We start from the raw sequence: 19,868 nt of genomic DNA on the forward strand, positions 1-19,868 counted from the left end.
AAACTTGTAAAATGGGGGGAATTAAGTTAACAATTTTTTCACTTAGCAACAGAAATTTTGGGCTCAATTATGGTTGTAAGTTGAGGATTACCTGTATTGATGAATTGGTAGCACAAGTATTTAAAGAGTAATTTAGTTTATTGTAAATAATAGGGTTCCACAGCACTTCAGCTACAAGACAAAAAGATGCTTCAGAGGAGAAAATGTATCAAATGTAGTTCTTGTGTAAAGGTTATTAAAGCAGTGAAGGCCCTTTGCAATTGCCACATAATCCTAGAAATGATGCATTTGGTATTATAGACTGGGGATGTTTAAATCATGGAATATTCCATAACTGAATGGTCTGCTTTTGAACAGAGGTTTAACTTTCTGCAAGAACTCCCAACCCACATTTAGCTCCTACCTGAAAACCATAACATATCCCAAAATGGCAAATTATTGAAGGTTTCTATTTAAAAATATCTGTACAAAGTCAGAGCAAGTCTTGATGGCCAAATATAAACCACCCTTCTGTCCTCAGCCCCTAATTATGACTTGGATGGGGAGGTTTTCCTGCAGGTTGATGATGTTGGTAGGAAAAAAGGGAAAACAAAACACGAACACTGTAAATAAGGACATCACCACTTGGTGGAGTTAAATCCATGGCAGGACTGGGTTGGGCTGTCAGCTTCAGGCTGGTTAGTTTTGTTAGTTATGTTTCTGCCTGCAGCTGGTTGCAGTTCCTCTTCTCTTGCTCTTCTTTGCTAATCTTTCCAATATAGTTTAAATATTACACTCTCTATTCTTTAAGATTATAAATACTGTGAAATGTCCTTTCCCTGCTCCGGCCTCTTTATTACTGAGTAAGAATTATTAGGCAGACACATCCTGTTCTCTATAAGAGCGATTTTAAAGCCGGATCTCCTACAGTCTGTACCAATCCGGGCTTAGTCCTACTCTTTCCATCCAGATCCGCTTTACAAGCCCCGTCCTGGGAAGCGCAGCAGACAGTATGAACGAATTTATATCTGACGTCTGCTTGCCTCGGCGCGAAAGGAAACCGCGCCAAACTCAACGAGTCCAGCCAAAGGAGAGGCCTGCCCCGCGCCTTAATGCCCCATTGGGCGGCTGCGCCACGAAGAGCTGCGGCGGCTGCGGCGTCTCACGTATTTAAGATGGCCGCCCCTGTTGAGCGGGCGGCGGCGTTTGGAATGGGTTTGGCATTACGGAAGGATCTCTGAAGAGGCCGAGAGCTGCAGGGCCCCTTCCTTAGTGGTGTGCGTTGGGCTGAGGCTGGGATCAGCTGCACCATGCGGCGGAGCTAGAGCCGGAGGCTTCCACCGTCAGTGATGATGTTAGCTGAGGTAAAAATTCGGCGTCGAAGGGGCGGATTGGAAAACAGAGAAAGGCTGGGGGGTCCGCGGTGGAGGCGTTTGTGCTTTATTTTCCTCTCTTTCTGGAGCTCTTCTGCTTTCTGAAGACTTCTTTCACCCAATCTCCTAGCCTCGGACTGTCTAGGCCCACTTTGCTGCTCCCAATCAGAGCGCCGCATCACTTTCCTGGTGTAGATTGGCCTCGGATGAGTTTTATCTCGTATTATGTTTTGGGTGTTCCTTTGGGGCTGCCACTGTCAGGGAGGGATTTTTCCGGACGCTTGCTTAGCAGTGAAGCCGAGGGTTTGCTTGGCTTTTGAAAAGACGCCAAGGTGATTAGACTACTAATGCCTGCTGAAAAGACTTATTCTCCCCTAGGCCTCTGTTGGAAGGGTATTTACTTTCAAGTTTGTTTTTACATGAATAACACCTGGTCCCTTTTCTTTTCCCTGTTATCCCAGAATTGAAGTTGCTTTGTGTCATCAGCTGAGACGATCCCAATAGCTGGTTTTAACTTCCAGTACGTCACTGCATCCTGTGTCTGCCTCAGTTTCTTTCATATGATGGTGCAATTTATTTTCCAAAGCAAGGGCCGAGTGAGCTGATGTTTTTACAGTCGTTTATTAGTGCAGATAGAAGTCGGAAAATTATTTGGAGATGACATGCCAGTGAAAGTGGGATTTTTAAAAAAGAGAGAGGCACAACATTGATTCTGTTTCTCAAGTGTCTGCTAGTTTTTCAGCCACTTTGAGTTCATAGTGCTTGTACTGTATGCTCATTCTTGGTTGAATGCCAGCAATATGCTTTTTTGTAAAGATTGCTAACTGTCTTACCATAAGGTAAGGTTTATAACACAGTGTGACAGCATTGTTAAAAATGTTTCTTGGTTCATAAATTATACATAATTGTTTTCTGAAAATTCTAATTCTTCTGTTGAGTGGTTTAAGCTATTGTGCTTAATTGATTTTTGGTATATTTGTATAAATCTGTAGTAAAAATCTGGTTATTACAACTTTTGAAATACAGTTGTACTCTGTATTGGCATGAACCCAAACGTAGCATATATGGTATATCATGCTTATTAGATAAGTATGATGCCTTAGCCCCGTGATGGCGAACTTATGGCTCGCGTGCTGAAGTGGCACACAGAGCCACTTCTGCCGGCATGCAAGAGGTCACCCAGAAGAGCTCCAATGTGCATGCCCCACACCAGCCAGCTGATTGTCGGGTATCTGCTGCACATGCATGGGGGAAACGCACGCTTGGGAGATTTGCATGCATGCACAGAGGCATGCAGCATGCGGGGGTTTGCGTACAGATGCGCAGAGGTGTGGTGCGGGGCTTTGCGTGCAGATGTGCAGAATTGCACGTGCACTCACAGGGTCATGTGTGCATGTGCAGGAGGTGGGGGGAGTCATGAACGTATTGCATCATGGGTGCAGGCACTCGTACGCACTTTTGGCACACAATGTGGAAAAGGTTAGCTAGCACTGCCTTATCCTGGCAGTTCATTGGTATGCTTTCTTTAGCTGTCTTTTCAAATCATAATTATCCATGGTTAACATAAACATAGTTTACTCAGCCCCATTTTATGAATTTTCATGACATATTGAACTGGACATTATCTGACCACATAGTTTTGTTCATGCAACTTTATAAACTATGGTTGGTTTATTTGTCATTAATTGCATTTTTGTGGAGTTTTCCTAAGATAATTTACTTGAAATATTTTGTAAATTCAATTTTGTAAATTGAAAATTCTTTATTTCTAAACAAGTACACTGCTCTTTTCAGTAAAGGTATTTGACTTGTCAAAGAAAGAGAAAGCTTTTTCAGAAAGATGCAATTTCTGAAGCAAGAAAACAATTTGTTGCTTCGTGTGAAGATAATTTGGAACTTCTTTTTATCAGCAAAATGGCTACAACATAATCAACCTTTGTACCTATGTAAAAATAAAAGTATTTATTATATTACAGCTTCCTTTATTTTCAGGAGCTCAGGGTGACCTATAAGTTAATGGTGGGATCAAAAAAGTCAAGACAGCAATCATCACACTGCAGTACAATTCCTCTCACTTTGTACACGTGTGCAATATTGAGAAAGTTGTCAGAGCTTCAATTCGATGCAACTTCTGTTTTGATTCCTTATTGGTCCACTGTGGCATGTATTGTGCTTTTGTCAATTTTTCCCATAGCAGCATCTGTCTGGTAGGTTGGCTGAGAGAAGAAAACTGGTCCCAAATTAGTAATAATCCTAATGTATTTAGCACTAATTTGTAATGTTGAATTGTTATAATGAATCATATAAGAGAATTTAGATACTATTTTCTTATTTAAAGTGTGAAAAAATAAGCATACTTAATAGATGGAAACACAAACATTCCAGAGTTTATGTGGAATTACCTTTCATATGATGATTAGTTAATATTTATTTGTTCCAGTAGGAATTTGAAATTATATCAATGAAGTACTATTTGAAAAGGTTTCTCTCTTCAGATAATGTATTTCCCCCCCTGAGTTTTAAACATGTTTTGTTACATATTACATGTGAGATAAATTGGAAATTTCTCTTTTGATTTATCTCCTTGGTCAGATATGCACTTTCTACAATTGATGGTATAGTGTGTGATGCTATTTGTTCTTTACCAGCAAAGAGATGGAGCTGTCTTGTATAATGAACACTTGTTCATTTTTGTGTATTGCTTCTGTTACAATGAGAATTATAAGCAGCAATGGCACACAAAATTCTAGATTAGCTTCATAGTTTATTGCATAGAAATTTGATCTGATTTAATTTCAGCATGATAATAATAAGTACTATGCATGAGTAGCTTTTCTTTGATATTAGAGAATATTTTTTTTGGTCCAAGTGAGATACACAAGGCATTTGTCTCTAGTGCAGAAGCTCTCAGTGTACAAACAACAATGGGTAATCATAATAATGATACCGGTAAGAGGGAGTAGTAGAGAAGATGAGAAGGATAATAATACCACAACTATATGAATGAATATACTTAGACATAAGACAGTACTTTGAGGATTAGGTGTTCAGAGTGATGGCACAAGGGAAAAAATTGTCTCTGTGTGTCTAGTTGTTTTGACATATAATGCCCTTTATACACAAGTTTACAATATCTTAAAATACATGTTTCGGAGGAATAATTTTATAATATGTATTTCACTTGTATATTAATATCCTGTAGATTTTTTTTGAATTGACAGATTTAAGCAACTTCAGCTTAACTCTTAGAGTTACCTTGATTCATTTCAATAGGTGGAGGGTAAGTTGAATATAACAATGTAATTTGAATAGAAGTGTGGTCTTAATTATTAGAGTAGTACAGGTAGTCCTCCACTTACAACTACAATTGAGCCCAACATTTCTATTGCTAAGTGAAACATTTAAGTGAATTTTGCCCCATTTTATTACTTTTCTTGTCACAGTTGTTAAATGAATCACTGTAGTTATTAAGCTAGTAATGCAGTTGTTAAGAGATTTGGCTTCCTCATTTACTTTGCTTATAGGAAGATTGCAAAAGCTGATCACAGTTCCCAGGACACTATAACCGTGATAAATATGCCAATCTCCAAATTTTGATCACATAACCATAGGGATGCTGGAATAATTATAAATGTGAAAAATGATAATAATTCACTTTTTTCAGTGCCTTAGTCACTAAATGAAGTGTTGTAAGTTGAGGACTACCTGTACTTCGTGTGCTGCAGGTTCCCTTAACTGTTATCCAAAAAAATAATGGTGATAGAAAATAACAATGATCTTAAATGTTCTTCCCAGCATTCTGCAAATGTGTTAGGATTTGAAGTTATGAAGTAAAATTAATTTAAATCATTAAATTAATTTTACATGTCATGATGTTATAGCAACAAAATATCCTTATTTAAGGATAAGGTTATCTGTTCGATAACCTTATTTTAAAGTAAGATCATGTATTCTGAAATAATTTGATACAACTTAAACCTCACTTTTTTATTATGATTAAAAGAACTTGTCTTTACAGCATTTTCCACAGGAATGCTTACAGTTAAAAACTAGAATCATATAGAAGTTAATACCAATTTACTGAAAGATAAATCTGATATACAACCGCGCTAACATTTGGAACAAGTTGAAAAGTTGAAGAATATCGAAACAAGATGGAGAAGCACTAACAGCAACAAATATGCAGCATTCCATTTTCTTCTAAATGTAAATTACCAAAAAGTTATAGGAAAAAAATGAAATAGTATGAATATCCAGAGCATGTGTGAAAGTGTTCCTCAGTTAATGACCTATTGTTACAATGGCACTGAACAAATGGGAACCAAAGTTTCTACTGTCTCATCTCAACACCCCGCAATCACATGAACATGGTCTAGGTCACCGGTGTTAAACTCAATCGCATCACGGGCAGAATCATGACATGGTTTTTTGCCTTTGTGGAGCTGAGGTGAGCGTGGCCTGTCCATGACATATCTGGCCCATGGGCCGTCAGTTTGACAGGCCTGATCTAGCTGCTTGACTACTGCTTGTACTGATGATAATTGCAGCATCCACATTTACAACAAGCAGAATCAATGAGAAACCTGGTAGAAAGATCAAAAGTTTCCTGAGTAAGCCTCCTGTGCCTTGTCAGCTATCTGTTCATCCTCATGCACCCTCCCTGAACTTGGCTACTTACAGTCCCTTGTACAGTCTTTTCAATTGCTCATGCCTTCCTCTTCACCTAACAGCAACAATCCTAAGCCTGCTGCACTTTGTCCATGTCTCACTTTGTCCATTTGTGTACTCTTGCATGTCCTCTCCCATTGGCAGCAGCCACCCAACCCTGCTGCACTCACACTTGTCTCTCACTTTTGTGCACCATTCCCAAGTCTTGCTGGACTTGTGCTGCATTTCCCCAGCCATTTTTTTTACCCTCTCCCAGCATCCAGTCCAAGCGCCTTGTACATCTCAAACCTGTTCTCTGGCTATTTGTGTAACTTATCCATCTAGCAGCAGTCACCCCAAGCCCCACTCTACCATGCCTCCCAAACACTTGTGCATCCTCTCCCTTCCTTCCAGATGCAGCAGCTACTTTGCCTGCCTGCTGGCCTGCTTTCAAGCTGACTTGCAACTTTCTAGCTGTTTCCCTAATGACTTCAGTTATTGAGAGTCAGCAGCAAGTTGTGAAATGCATAACAATTCATGCCTTTGCTTACCAATGACAACAGGATGTGACATGCACTTTTATGATTGCATTGTTTAGTAACATAATTCTGCTTCCGATTGCAATCATAACTCGAAGAATTACTTTTATTCTAAATATGTTTTTCAGTGACGGAGATGGAAAATACTTTTAAACATATGAAATCTGGTACAGATGTTGATAATATTCAAACTGAACAAATAAACACTCAAGCCTGGACCCTAGAAAATGACTCCTGGAATTGCATACTATAAAAACAGATCAAAACATGATCTTTGTATTTATGTATTTATCATTGCTGAAACTAGGTAGAACTCCACTCTCCCTCTTATTCTGTCTGTACATAATTCTAAATAACCTTTCACCCTTAGGGGTTAAATAACATAAACTTTACAATCCAGATATTGAATCTCTCCTAATATATTAAATATGGTTTTTAGACTTCTACAAATCCTAGGAATTTTTATCTGTGTTTTGAGGAGGGGGTATGCTGCACAATTATTTTTTTTCATTTTATGGTCAGTATATAATTCATTCGAGGACATATACTACCAGGCTCTTGGGGTCTTTGCTCTGAGAAACACTGATCTAGATTTTTTTTTTGAAAATTGCCACTTCTATTTCTAACTTGAATTCTAATGCAGTTGACAGTGTATTCATCTGAATGACTTAATATAAACAGATTGCCTTCCCTTTTAACATATTTATTAGTTATTTACCAATTTGTTCATGTATCATTCCCCTCAAATAATCTGAACTGATATGGAATAGAAGCAAGGGAATGTATTGAGATTATAAAAGATTAATAGCATCAGAAAAGCTGATTATCTATTACGTTGCTAACCAGCTTTACTTAAGTAGAAGTAAAATTCAGCTTCATCTAATTTTGCAAGCAGGAAAAATCAGCTGGAATAGAACTTGGTTAAATTGCAATAAAAGCCTGCTATCTCATTAAGTAACCCTTGAAAAATGAACTTTCATTTAAAACAGAAAAATTGGAAAACGGTGTTTGAAACACATTGGAAAGCTCATATAACAAACGTTTGCTCTTTAACTCTTTTGTTAATCTAGCTTTGATTAAATATAGCTAGGATATTAGTACAGTCCTCTCACAGAAGAAAATTTGATTTCTTTTATTCAGTGAGTTACCAAATTGTCATAGGTTGTTTAAAACTCATTTAATTCAAGCCTTTCACTGGAATTGCTCTTCTAGAGAAATGTATCCAATCAAAATGACAAAAAAATGAAAATTGGGAGATGTTGCACATTCTCTATCTAACTAGTTCACAAAGTAGAATTAATTTTTTGATGATATAAATTATCAATTAAATTAAATACTTGCCTGTGATCTGGGAACAGTTTGACTCTGTTGCTCCTGAGGAAGTGGACAGGATCCTAGGGAGTATGCGCACAAGCACCTGTGTTTTAGACCCATGTCCCTCCTGGCTTGTGAAAGCTTCCCAGGAGGTGACAGGCGGGTGGACCCTGGCAGTGATTAATGCTTCTCTACAGGAGGGGACGGTGCCCCAGCACTTTAAGGAGGCTGTGGTCCGCCCTCTTCTAAAGAAACCATCGCTGGACTCCACCCAGTTGGATAATTTCCAACCTGTCTCCAATCTTCCCTTTTTGGGAAGGTTATTGAGGGGGAGGTTATTGAGAAGGTGGTCGTGTAGCAGCTCCAGAGGTTTATGGATGAAACGGATTGTCTCGACCCCTACCAGTCAGGATTCAAGCCTGGATTTGGGACAGAAACTGCATTGGTCGCACTTTTGGATGATCTCTGGTGCTAATGGGATGGGGGTAGTGCTTGCACTACTTGACGTCTCGGCGGCTTTTGCTACCATTGACCATGGAATTCTCCTGGGGCAGTTTTGGGGGATGGGAGTGGGAGGCCTTGTGCTGTCTTGGTTTACTTCCTTCCTCTACGGCTGTTCTCAGTCAGTGTTGATAGGAGGGGAGAGATCCAGCCCTCACCAACTGCTGTACGGGGTTCCGCAGGGCTTGGTACTCTCTCCACTCCTGTCCAACATTTATATGAAGCCGCTGGGTGAGATCATCCATCACTATAGACTGAGATATCACCAATATGCTGATGATACTCAGGTATAGGTCCTGGCCCATGGTGAGTTAAGTGTTGCTCTGTCGTCCCTCTTGCAGTGCCTGGAGGGTAGGGGTTGGATGGGGAGCAATGGGTTGAAACTAAACCCTTGCAAGACTGAGTGGCTCTGGGTTTGAAGTTCGTTGGCTCAGGGAGAATTGCCTCTTTTGTCTTGGATGGGGTGGCACTACCCCAAGCAGACCCTGTGCATAATAGAGGGCTTTTCCTGGACTCATGACTCCTGCTTGAAGAGCAGGTGGCGGTCATGGCCAGGAGGGCCTTTGCGCAACTGCTGGTTGTGTACCAGTTACGCTCTTTCCTGGACCAACGGTCCCTATTCAGAGTCACTTATGCCCTAGTCACTTCCTTCCTTGATTATTTCAATATGCTCTACATGGGGCTGCCCTTGAAGAACATCCGGAAGTTCCAGTTGATGCAAATGCAGCGGCCCGCATGGTTTTTGTGCAGACCCTGGTATGCCCATGTGTCATCTCTCATGCAGGAGCTGTATTGGTTGCCGATTTGCTTCCAGGTGCAATTCAAGGTGCTGGTTGTCACCTTTAAAGCCCTTCATGGCTTGGGACTGGGTTATCTGAGGAAACGTCTCTTGCCGGTCACATCTACCTGACCCATTAGAGTGGGGAGACAGGGAATGTTGTGGGTCCCATCCCTGAGGGAGATGTAACTGGTGGGACTCTGAAGAAGGGATTTCTCCGTGGTGGCTTCCTCTCTCTGGAATATCATTCTCCGAGAAATTAGAATGGCCCTCACTCTAGCACTCTTTTGAAAGGTATTGAAGCGGGCCTGGGGAACCCAGAGTGGGATGGAGCCCATCAAATGGCTAGTGTGATCTGTCGTCAGGGTGGGGGGTAGTTGGGGTGATTTTTTAATTTTTTAAAATTAATTTTTTTCCATATTTTTTCTATTGTACTTTATTAATTTATTTGATTCTTTGTGTTAGTTTTTATTGTTTTTTTATTTTTATTTTTTTGTTTTAAATATGGTTTTACATTGTGAAGCCACCTCAAGTCGCCATGGGCAAATAGGCAGCAATATAAATTAAATAAATAAATAAGTAAATATATGGAATAATATGTGTGTGCAAATTAAACTGTTTGGAACAGAATTGTTAACATCAGGAATTCTAAAAGCTTTACTTGAAGGTTGCAAGGTGAAATAGAGGAGGCTTTTTGATGTTACTGTACTATTAAACAGTTGAATTTTTCTATTACTGATCTTCCTTATAGTAGAAAATGGCTTAATCCTGTACATTTTTCTAATTAGTTTTTGCATTCCACAAGAAAACTTGTTACTATTACTTCTAATAAAACACAAGTCACTTTTTCAAATTCTTGCCCTATGATTTAGCAAAACCACAAGATATCATTAGAAACGCTTCTAATAAAATGTAAAATAAAAATACATAAAACATTATGAGAGAAGAATGACGCAATCTATAATGAAAATATTATGCAACAATGTAAATGATAATTATACTGCATGTATACTATTCATTAACTACATTTGAAATAATCTATTATAGTATATCGGATATTAAAAAGTTTCAAATGCTGCAAAAATATTTGTTATATCTTTTGTTTTAATATTGCAAATGTCAAATACAAAATTCACAGATACTTTCCATTATGTAGAGGAAAACAAGTAAGAAACTGAACATATCACTTTTATTTTAAATTATACTTAATCGATATTATATAGATTGCTTAAAATGAAATAATTATGTTAAAGCAACTGGAATTCAAAGAACATAAACAACATTTTATATAATTACAACATATGAAGTTCACCAGTAATTAAATCAAGATGTGTTTTTTTTTAAATAGATAATAAGTTAAACTATTATAAATTGTAAATTGTTCTATGGCAGAGGTGTCACACCTGGCCATGCCCACCCCTGTTTTAGCGAGGGGGGAAAAAGTTGCAATACATTACATGATGACAATGTGATGCCTTGAGTTTGACACCCCTGCTCTATGGCAAATTTTGTGTAAAAATTTGAAAACTTAAACTTCATCCTTTTATTAAATAGCTCTTAAATGTATTTGTCCATGACCAGCACAAGGCATATTGATTTTAGGTAATCTTTTTATTATTCTTGGTTTTAGCACATTAATTGGCACTATATTCGAGCGTGTTCAACAAAATATGCTATATAAATAATGATTAGTTTGGCTTTTTTATTAGAGTTTCAGACTATACAGCAGAGAGGGAAATTAGATACAAATTTCAGAAAGCTACTGAAAAAGATATATTTGCATATAGAGAGTTCATAAATAAAATATTAGATCTGCTATTCCATTTCACCTGTTGAGAGGAAGATATCATAGAATGAAGCATCTGATATATAGCACTTATATACCGCTTCACATTGCTTTATAGCCCTCTCTAAATGGTTTCCATAGTCAGCATATTGCCCCCAACAATCTGGATCCTCATATTCTTGTTTCAAGTCAGAGACATCACTTCTTGAACACTTATTATCTCAGTGTATGTTTAAAATGGTGGAATTCTCAAGTTAGTATACTTCTGTAATTATTAATAATGTCCCAACTTTGGTCGTCATCTGTATAAATTAAGTATGGGTGTCTCTAGGACCAGTTTTGGCTTGTGTCCATATTTTGGAGAAAGAGGTTCTAATGATGCTTATTCTTGCATTTCATAAGTTCTGTCAGAAGCTGATAAAAAACAACAGAGCAAAAACCCTGTGTCAAAAGCCTGGTCACATGTTCTCTAGTACCTTTGATTGAAAGCCAAGTTATATTCTTCAGCACTGAAGCTGTGACTTCTGTTTTTGTGTACAGATAGTCCTCAAATTATGACTATAATTGAGCCCAAAATTTCTGTTGCTAAGCAAGACCTTTGTTAAATGAGTTTGGCCCCATTTTACGACCTTTCTTGCCACAGTTATTAAGTGAATTACAGCAGTTGTTAAGTTAGTAACATGACTATTAAGTGAATCTGGCTTCCCCATTGCCTTTGCTTGTCAGAAAGTCACAAAAGGACCTGGTACACTTCAAACATTATAAATACGTGCCAGTTGCCAAGCACCCAAATTTTGATCATGTGACATGGGGATGCTACAGCAGCATAAGTTTACAAAACTCCATGTTTTTTCAGTGCTGTAGTGACTTTGAACGGTCACTAAACAAATAGTTATAAGTCGAGGACTACCTATACACAAAGATCTAATCTCCCAAAACCTTTCCCGCATCCATATATTGGCTCACCTCTGAAAAAATATAATATTTAAATAATTAGGTGTTGTCTCTAAACAAATCTCAACAATTTACAATATAACAAAAGATAAAATATAATAATTCAAATGCAAATTATCAAAATAAGTAAAAAAAGAAAAGAAATAAAGAATGGTGAAACATCCCTCAACAAAATTCACAAAGGTTTCCAGCCAAAGGTTTCAAGTCCTCTGGAATGCCATCAGGACAGGAGGCACCCAGATTACATGGGGAATTTAATTTCGGAATGCAGGTGGTACAATGAAAGGCTTGTTTCCTTAGTCCCAAAAGACAATTTGTTTAATAGAAGAGACCAAACACACACCAACCTTGCTGGTTCTTATTGGCCAGGAGAGATCATGGGAGATAAACAGTGAAATAACCAAGTCCCATACTATACCATGAAGGCCTAAGAAACATCTTAAATCACACCTGGAAACAGATTAGTAACCAGTGCAGTTTGTGAAGCAAAATGTTTCATGGGCACACCCAGCTAATATTTCCAACTCAACTTAAAGGGTATATATGATTAGGCTGCATTAAAATAGTCAGTCTTCAAGATCACTAAGGAATGAATGCTTGTTTGAAGGACCTGTTAATCCAGGAAAAGCGCAATTGGTGCATCAAATGAAACTGTACAAAGGCTTTCTTGGTCAGAGATGCCACTTGCTCATCAAGCAAGAGCTATTAAGTCCATGACCACCAGATTTGCACATTACTCTTGAAAGGGGGAACTGATTTCTCACACAAAGTGAAAATTGGGATCTTCTCCCCATTTAGCCTGCACAGCCCTTAGACATTAGGACAGACTTTGACAGCCTCACTCAACAGCCTCAAAAAATATAATTGGATATTACCCCAAACTGGCAGTTATACTCCCAATGCTTTTGTTAAACCTCTACATACTAGGTGTGGTCTCCCCATTTATTTTCAGCTGCATTATTTGGGCACCTGCAGCTAAGCTTTAGTTCTTCCTTCTACCTAATGAGCACTTAACTTTTTCTCTAAACTATCGTCAGACCCCATTTTTAGAATGTCAAATGCTTCTCTTTTTGTGGATATTTAGGATTTCTTCAAAGCAAAATCTTAGCTTGCAGCAAGGGAAATACTTTTAGGCATTGTGTTTTGATGGTTTCAAAAAGAGTTTTTGAGTGAACAAGATAACTGCATCAGGATTGTCCACTCAGATTTCTTTCTGTGTTTACAAAGAAATTTTAAACAGTATTTGAGCTAAGACAATGAATTTATTTTTAAAGAAACACAGTCACATGATACTTAGACCTTCTTGCCAGCTAATTCTTAAACCCAGTTGCACAATCATTCACTTAATATTTTCTTGTTCCAGTATTTATTTTCTCTTAGACCTTTATGCAACAGAATATACTGGACTTCTCAGTTTCACTAAACTGACTGATGTAACTTGGGGAAAAAATAGATCACTTTTTTTCTTCTCTATGTAAAAAATCATGTGAAACAATCACATAAGACAATTACACAAGTGGTCATAAAAATCATTGCTACTTAGTAATTCCAATTTTTTTATAATATTTTAATTCTAACCCCAGTAATAATTTATTCACACTGTGTTTCAGATATCTCTTAAGCTGCTAATGTAATGAGAAGGCATACATCCTGGGTGTTAAACTTGCAGCGTCACGTTACCATCATGTGACATATCGCAATATTTTTCTCCTTTGCAGACCTGGGGTGGGTGCAGCCTGTGCGGGCAGCTAGTTTGACATCCCTGCTGTATACAAAAAGTAGAAAGGGAAGATGACATGAACTGTACACACAAACTATCCATTCCATATACTGGCTTATAGCAGGGGTCACCAACCTTTTGGATCTCAGGGACCACCAAACTCATACTTTTAAATCCCAAGGACCACTAATACGAATTTTTTAAAAAGCTAATATATTTAATATAATTTTTATGTTAAATATACATACATACATACATACATACATACATACATACATACACACACACACATACATACATACATACATACATACATACATACATACATACATACATATGCAGGTCTTGACGTCATTACGACCCAGGAGATTACAGCACAAGACCCAGGATGTCAAAACAATAAAACTTAGAAGGTCATCACACAGCCTATTACCCAGGTCATTACAACACAGGAGGCTGATAGATACACAGCCAATACCTCAGCCACACATGTTCTTACGAAAAAGCCAGACAATCTATAAACATCAACTCCATCAACCAATCAAGAAATGACAACACAGCCAACCACCCCACCAGTATATATAGGGAGACGGCAGCTCTGATCATGCTTTGCTCGCACAAGCACGAAGTTGAAAGCATCAGCCTGAAGATGGCGAGTGGGACCTCATCGAAACGTTGCCAAGATGCTCTCAATCTTACACGGGAAAAGACCCGAACATGCCAAGACCTGCATATCTGTACCCATGAAAATCTACAAAAGTATGTATGTATGTATGTATGTATGTATGTATGTATGTAGGTCTAGGTGTGTTCAGGTCTTTTCCCGTGTAAGATTCCCGTGTAAAAAAAGACCCGAACACACCTAGACCTACATACCTGTACCCGTGAAAATCTACGAATATATGTATATATATCTTAAGTTTTTGCGGGTACTTACATGTATGGTATTCAGCTTTGTTCAGGTATTTTCCCACATCATTATAGTTGTGCTTTTAAAGTTGTAGCAACATTTCAGCAGAATCTCATCTGCCACCATCAGGCTTCTGTATTGTGTTCGTCTGTGAGTCAGACTTTCACAGCCGTTTCAGTTTAAAATTTGGCGCTAGCCTACTGCTGTGCCAGAATGTTTTTTTCTTAATCCTGATTGGTTGGGAGTCTTGGTCTTTTTTTTTATTGGTCTTGGAGTTTGCTGTGTTCTGTTTGATTGGTGTTTCTAATATCTTCTGTCTGTTTTGTGGGTTTTTTTGTCTTGATTGGCTGGCAACATTGTGTTCCTGTATTGGAGGCTTTTAGTGCAGCTTGACTCTGAATAAATGGATGGCTATCATTTATTAGGAAGCTAGGTTTCATCTGGGTGCCTGGTTGGGGTGTGTTTGAGCTGGAGGTATCAGGGGGGATCTGTTTGTGCCCAGGTGTTTGCCTGGCTTGTGGTGTGGAGATTTTTTTGTTTGTGAGTGCAAGCTTCCAAATAATTGACAGTCTGGTGGAATACATATACATACATACATATACATGTACATATACGTATACATATACATACATATACATACGTACATATACATATACATACATATGTAGGTCTAGGTGTGTTCGAGTCTTTTCTGGTGTAAGATTAAGACTATCTTGGCGACTTCTTCATTTTACACGGGAAAAGACTCGAACACACCTAGACCTACATACCTGTACCTGTGAAAATCTACGAAAACAAATGCATACATATATGTATATACACATATACATACATACATACACACACACACACACACACACACACACACACACACACTTATACACACACACACACATACACACATACATACATGATACACACACACACTTATACACACACACTTATACACACACACACACTTATTTAATTATAACAAAAATGTAAATACTTAATGATAACAAAATAAAACGTTCTGGGCTGGAAGCCTCCCCCTACCTGGCACCTTCGAAAGAGACAGAAGAGCGGGCAGGGTGTGTGTGTGTGTGTGTGTGTGTGTGTGTGTATCTGAGCTGAGGGGCCTGGGGCAAGTGCTGCTGGGAGAAACAGAGGCAGAAAGGGGGCTTTGCTCTCTTTGGGGGGCAGTGTCCCTTGGTTGCCACTCCAGGGGCTTCTCAGCAGGCATCTGCCTGCAGAAGGACTGCTGCCATTATTGATTAATTGGGGAAGGGGAGGGGGAGAAAGTGGGAGCTCCTTTCAGATCCCGGGTGGAGGATTGAGAGGCTCAGATCTGCAGCTGAGGAAAAGCTGGGGTGGGGCTCTTCCAGCCTCACCTGGAGACAGGCAAGGAAAGGTGTCCCTGGGGACACTTCTCTCGCTTTAACACTTCATTGCCAAACCCAGCCACAGCCAATGATTATTTGGGGGTGGGGAGGGGGGAGAGAGAGAGAGAGAGAGAGAGAATCTCTCGCATTACCCGGGAGGAAAGGAAGTGAAACAAAATTCACTCTTTCACCGAGACCTACAAAACGCCAATCTACCGTGTTCCAGGAGTTCTTTGAAATCATCAAACGCTCCCACTTGCAGTTCCCATGCCTCCCGGCTCAGGTCTCTGAGATGCATGCTCCCACACACGGCGGCAGTGGCAACAACAGTCCCCTCCCCCAGTGCCTGCTGCCAGCTCTCCCCATTAGTTTTCTAGCTTTGAATTGCTCCTGGCTCTCTCTCTTTCCTCACCCCCGCCCACGTGCAGGCTGGAAAGGAAAGGAAGATGGAGCCGTGCACAGCTCTCCCCTTTTTCAGCCCTTGCTGCCTCTCCCAACATCGAAGCCTCGGAAACGCAGGCAAAGCTGCCACAGCAGTAGCACCCTGAGTTGCTTGCTTCTCCACTACTGCCTTCTCCTCCTCCAGCACCACTTCCTTCTCTGTGTAGGGCAATTCTTAACTAACCGAGCATGCTAAGGCAACTCAGGATGCTACTGCAGCAGCGGCTTTACCTGCGTCTCCAAGGCTTCGATGTTGGGAGAGGCAGCGAGGTTGGGAGAGTGGAGAGCTGCGCATGGCTCCTTTCCTTTCCTGCCTGCAGGTGGGTGCGGGGCGGAGGAGGAAAGAGAGGCGGGAACAATTCAAAGCTAGAGAACTAATGGGGAGAACTAACAGCGGGCGCTGGGGAGGGGACTGCTGTTGCCGCCACCAGGTGTAGGAGCTGGTTGGCGCGTGCATCTCAGGCACCTGACTCTGAGGTCCCTTGGAGAGCCGGGAGGTGCGAGAACTGCATGGCCCAGGTTAATTGCTTTTGGGGGCCATTTCTTCTGTGGCCCACCAAAAATTTTCCACAGCCCACCGGTTGGTGACTGCTGACCTATAGGTTATATATTATCTGAATTTTGTCTTTTCAAAATATGCCTTGGAAACTTTTTCACTAAAAAGCAGCATGAAAATATAAAGGATATCAGATAAAACAGATTACAATATTATGCTCTCTATCTGTTCAAATCTATGCATCCAAACTTTCAGCAATTCTTTCCACATCATCATCCATTGTACTGTAAAGCTATAATTCTGATGCAGCTCAAAAATATTTTTTTAACTATATAAGCTGCACACTTCACAAAAATGTAAAATATTTGTCTATTTTTTTCAGGCAGAAAATGTCAACTGAATCCCAAAAGAAAATAAAGACAACCATCCATGGTTGCTGCAGACTCTAGAATACTTTTCTCCATGCTGACTTATTCTAAACAAAGTTAAGAGGGTTATGTTAATAAGACAATTCACAAGACAGTACAGTTCAAATATAGGCATGTTTCAGAAAAATGTCAACTTAATACAAGGGCTAAAGTATCTGAAAGAATTAGAACAAAGACAGAAATTCATCACTAAACATTTAGAAATAGAATTTATGATACAGATTTAGAATAAGATTTATGCGCTCTCTGATACACAGTACTTTGCTTATGACTACAGGATGTGAAGAAAAATGTTTTTCTTTATCTTCTTACCTTTTACATTCCACCTACAAAATATTATATGGTCCTACATAAATGAGTTAGTTAAAATAACCTCCACTTTTCCTGTGTGTTGAAGCTCTGAACAGATATATCCCAAAGGTGCTATTTTTTCCCAAGAGCAAATAAACTTTCTGGTTACTCCGCCGAGCTGCTGCGAGCATCCAGATAGTGGGAGGTACTTCAGTCTTGACTCTGACAGGCTGAGCTATAATTGTGGAACGCTCCTCCTCCTCCACGTGACTCCTCCATGCGTTCCCCCAGTTTTAGCTCAGCCTTGCAGAGACAGGCAGCTTTATCACTTCGTTCCTTGGCCGAATTGGGATTTCTCTTTATTAACTTTCAGGTTTGAGATTTCTTTGTTCTTTTCCTCCGGTCCCTGCGCATTTGGGTTGTCTGGGATAGAAGGGGTCGTGCATTTACACCCCTCAAGGGGAGATCGGGGGGTTTAGGGCCCTTCCGCCCCCCCACTCCCCTCACTCTGGTGCCTGCCTTTTTTCCTAGCCGCATCGTTCGCAGCGGCTTGTTTTAGCGCGCTGCATAGCGCGTCGTTGGCTTCCCCCCCCCAGCGAACGCAAGAGAGAGGGCGAGCTCTGCTCTCTCAGGCCCCTCGACTGCCTTTGTTTTTTTGGCTGTTTCTCTTTCTTTTTCGAGGGGTTTTCCTCCCCTCTGTGTGTGTGTTGACTCCGGCGGCCATTTTTTTGGCGCACCTCGTGGCCAGTCGCCATTTTGGTTTCGGAAAATTTTCCGCTTGCATTTCCTGCTGCGACTTTTTGAAGGAGGCTTAGAACAGGACCGGCTGGCCTGTTTGAAGTTCCTTTTGAATTTAAGGGGTCTGGCTCCGTGCCCTGTTGCCCCCTTTTTTGGTTTTATTACTTGGTTTGATTTCTTGGTTACCGCAGCGAGTCAGAGGTGGAGGAGAGGCACCTACTTCCCATTGTGTTGGGAGGCTGTCTCAGGGGACCATTATCTTTTTATATAGTTATATATTTTTACTCCTTTTGGATCCTTTTTGCTTGGCCCCAGCGTTCATTTGAAATATTGGTTCATTTTTTCGATTTTTTCAATTACCTTTTAATTTAGATTGGCCTTTTTTGATCCCTTCTTTGTTTCAAAACGAAAAACAACAGATAATCAATACAAAACAAAAAAATAAAAAAAATAATAAACCTTAAAAATTAAAAATAAAATATAAATAATGATTTATTTTTTTTACCAAAAGGGGGACACGGCCCAACGTTAAGGTAGCCGGCCCACAGATAGGCCGGGTTCCTAGGCGTACCAAAAGCCTTGTATTATTATGGCAGAAGGAAATCCCAGAGGTCCTTCTTTGAAGGCTTAGGCAAAGACACATCATCTGCGCAAGCGGACCGAGGAATCTTCCAAAGCCTCTCAAAGGGATGCCCTAAGGCGTCACAAGGCTTTGGAGAAGGAGTTTGATAGGCGCTCTAGGGAGTCCCAATCTGCACCACCAGCTCTCCCTACCCCCTCTACTTCTACTCACCCTCTTCCCTTGCCAGATCAACCTTTTGTTTCTAGGCGCAGTTCTCCCGCCCGAAGCCTCCAGACCACCCGGCCTGAAGCCACTTTCACACCCACCGCTGCAGGCTTGCGGCCAGAGGACCCTTCCTCATCCATTATTCCAGACAGCATTAAGGAGTGGATGCAGCTGGCTATCAAGCAAGGAATAGCAGAGGGCATGCAACAGTTGTCCAGAACAGCATCCCAAACGAGGGCTCCTGAGGCCGAGTCGATGTCTGAAAGATCTCTCTCCAGACCGCCATCTCATCACGGTCACGTACCTTCCCATGTGGAAGCCCCCTTCCTGGAAGGGGAGGTATCCCAGGAAGAGGAAGAGATGGGGTTTGAACCCTTTAGGGAAGAGGAAGGTTCAGACAGAGGTTCGATCCAGTATTCAGAACCATTCTTTGAGGTTGACCCTATGGAAGGGGAGATGTCCGAGGACGAGGGCATTTCCCCTGACTAACCAGTATTCGTAGGCTTATTTAAGCCTCACTTGTTCAAGTCCTTGTTATTCAAGGCAAAGAATATCTCGGGCCTGATTCCCCAGGCTTCTGCTGAACCATCTCCGGTATCCTCGGGGGGCCCAGAGGATTTAGTTTTCAGTCAGCCGGTTATCGAAACTGAGGTCGTTCCAACGCCCCCGATTTTTTCCGATTTGGTCACTAGACAATGGGCCTCTGCGGCCCCCCCCCAGCTCCCTCCAATTTAGACAAGAGGTTGTTCAATCTCGACTCGGAGTTTTCCAACATGTTAAACACTCCGGAGGTGGATGATCCAATAGTAAGGCTAGCATCCTCGT

At 40.4% G+C, this 19,868-nt stretch overlaps 1 protein-coding gene across 16 annotated transcripts in view; it reads left to right on the forward strand.

Moving 5' to 3' along the window:
• Positions 1-1,124: 1,124 nt before the first annotated feature.
• SNX13 (sorting nexin 13) overlaps positions 1,125-19,868 on the forward strand; it is a 109,144-nt gene continuing 90,400 nt past the window's right edge. For 10 of the 16 annotated variants that reach the window (XM_087946008.1, XM_087946013.1, XM_087946011.1 and 7 more), the window contains exon 1: positions 1,125-1,343. In XM_087946008.1, the coding sequence (XP_087802134.1) occupies positions 1,329-1,343 (15 nt within the window). In that variant the 5' untranslated portion in view covers positions 1,125-1,328. Of the gene's footprint in view, positions 1,388-19,868 lie in introns of all 16 variants that reach the window. The other 6 variants (XM_087946015.1, XM_087946022.1, XM_087946017.1 and 3 more) reach the window with 1 other exon arrangement.

Source organism: Notechis scutatus, chromosome Z (genome assembly GCF_049901735.1).
Source record: "Notechis scutatus isolate UNSWTSFEM ecotype Mainland chromosome Z, rNotScu1.2, whole genome shotgun sequence".
NCBI lineage: Eukaryota > Metazoa > Chordata > Lepidosauria > Squamata > Elapidae > Notechis > Notechis scutatus.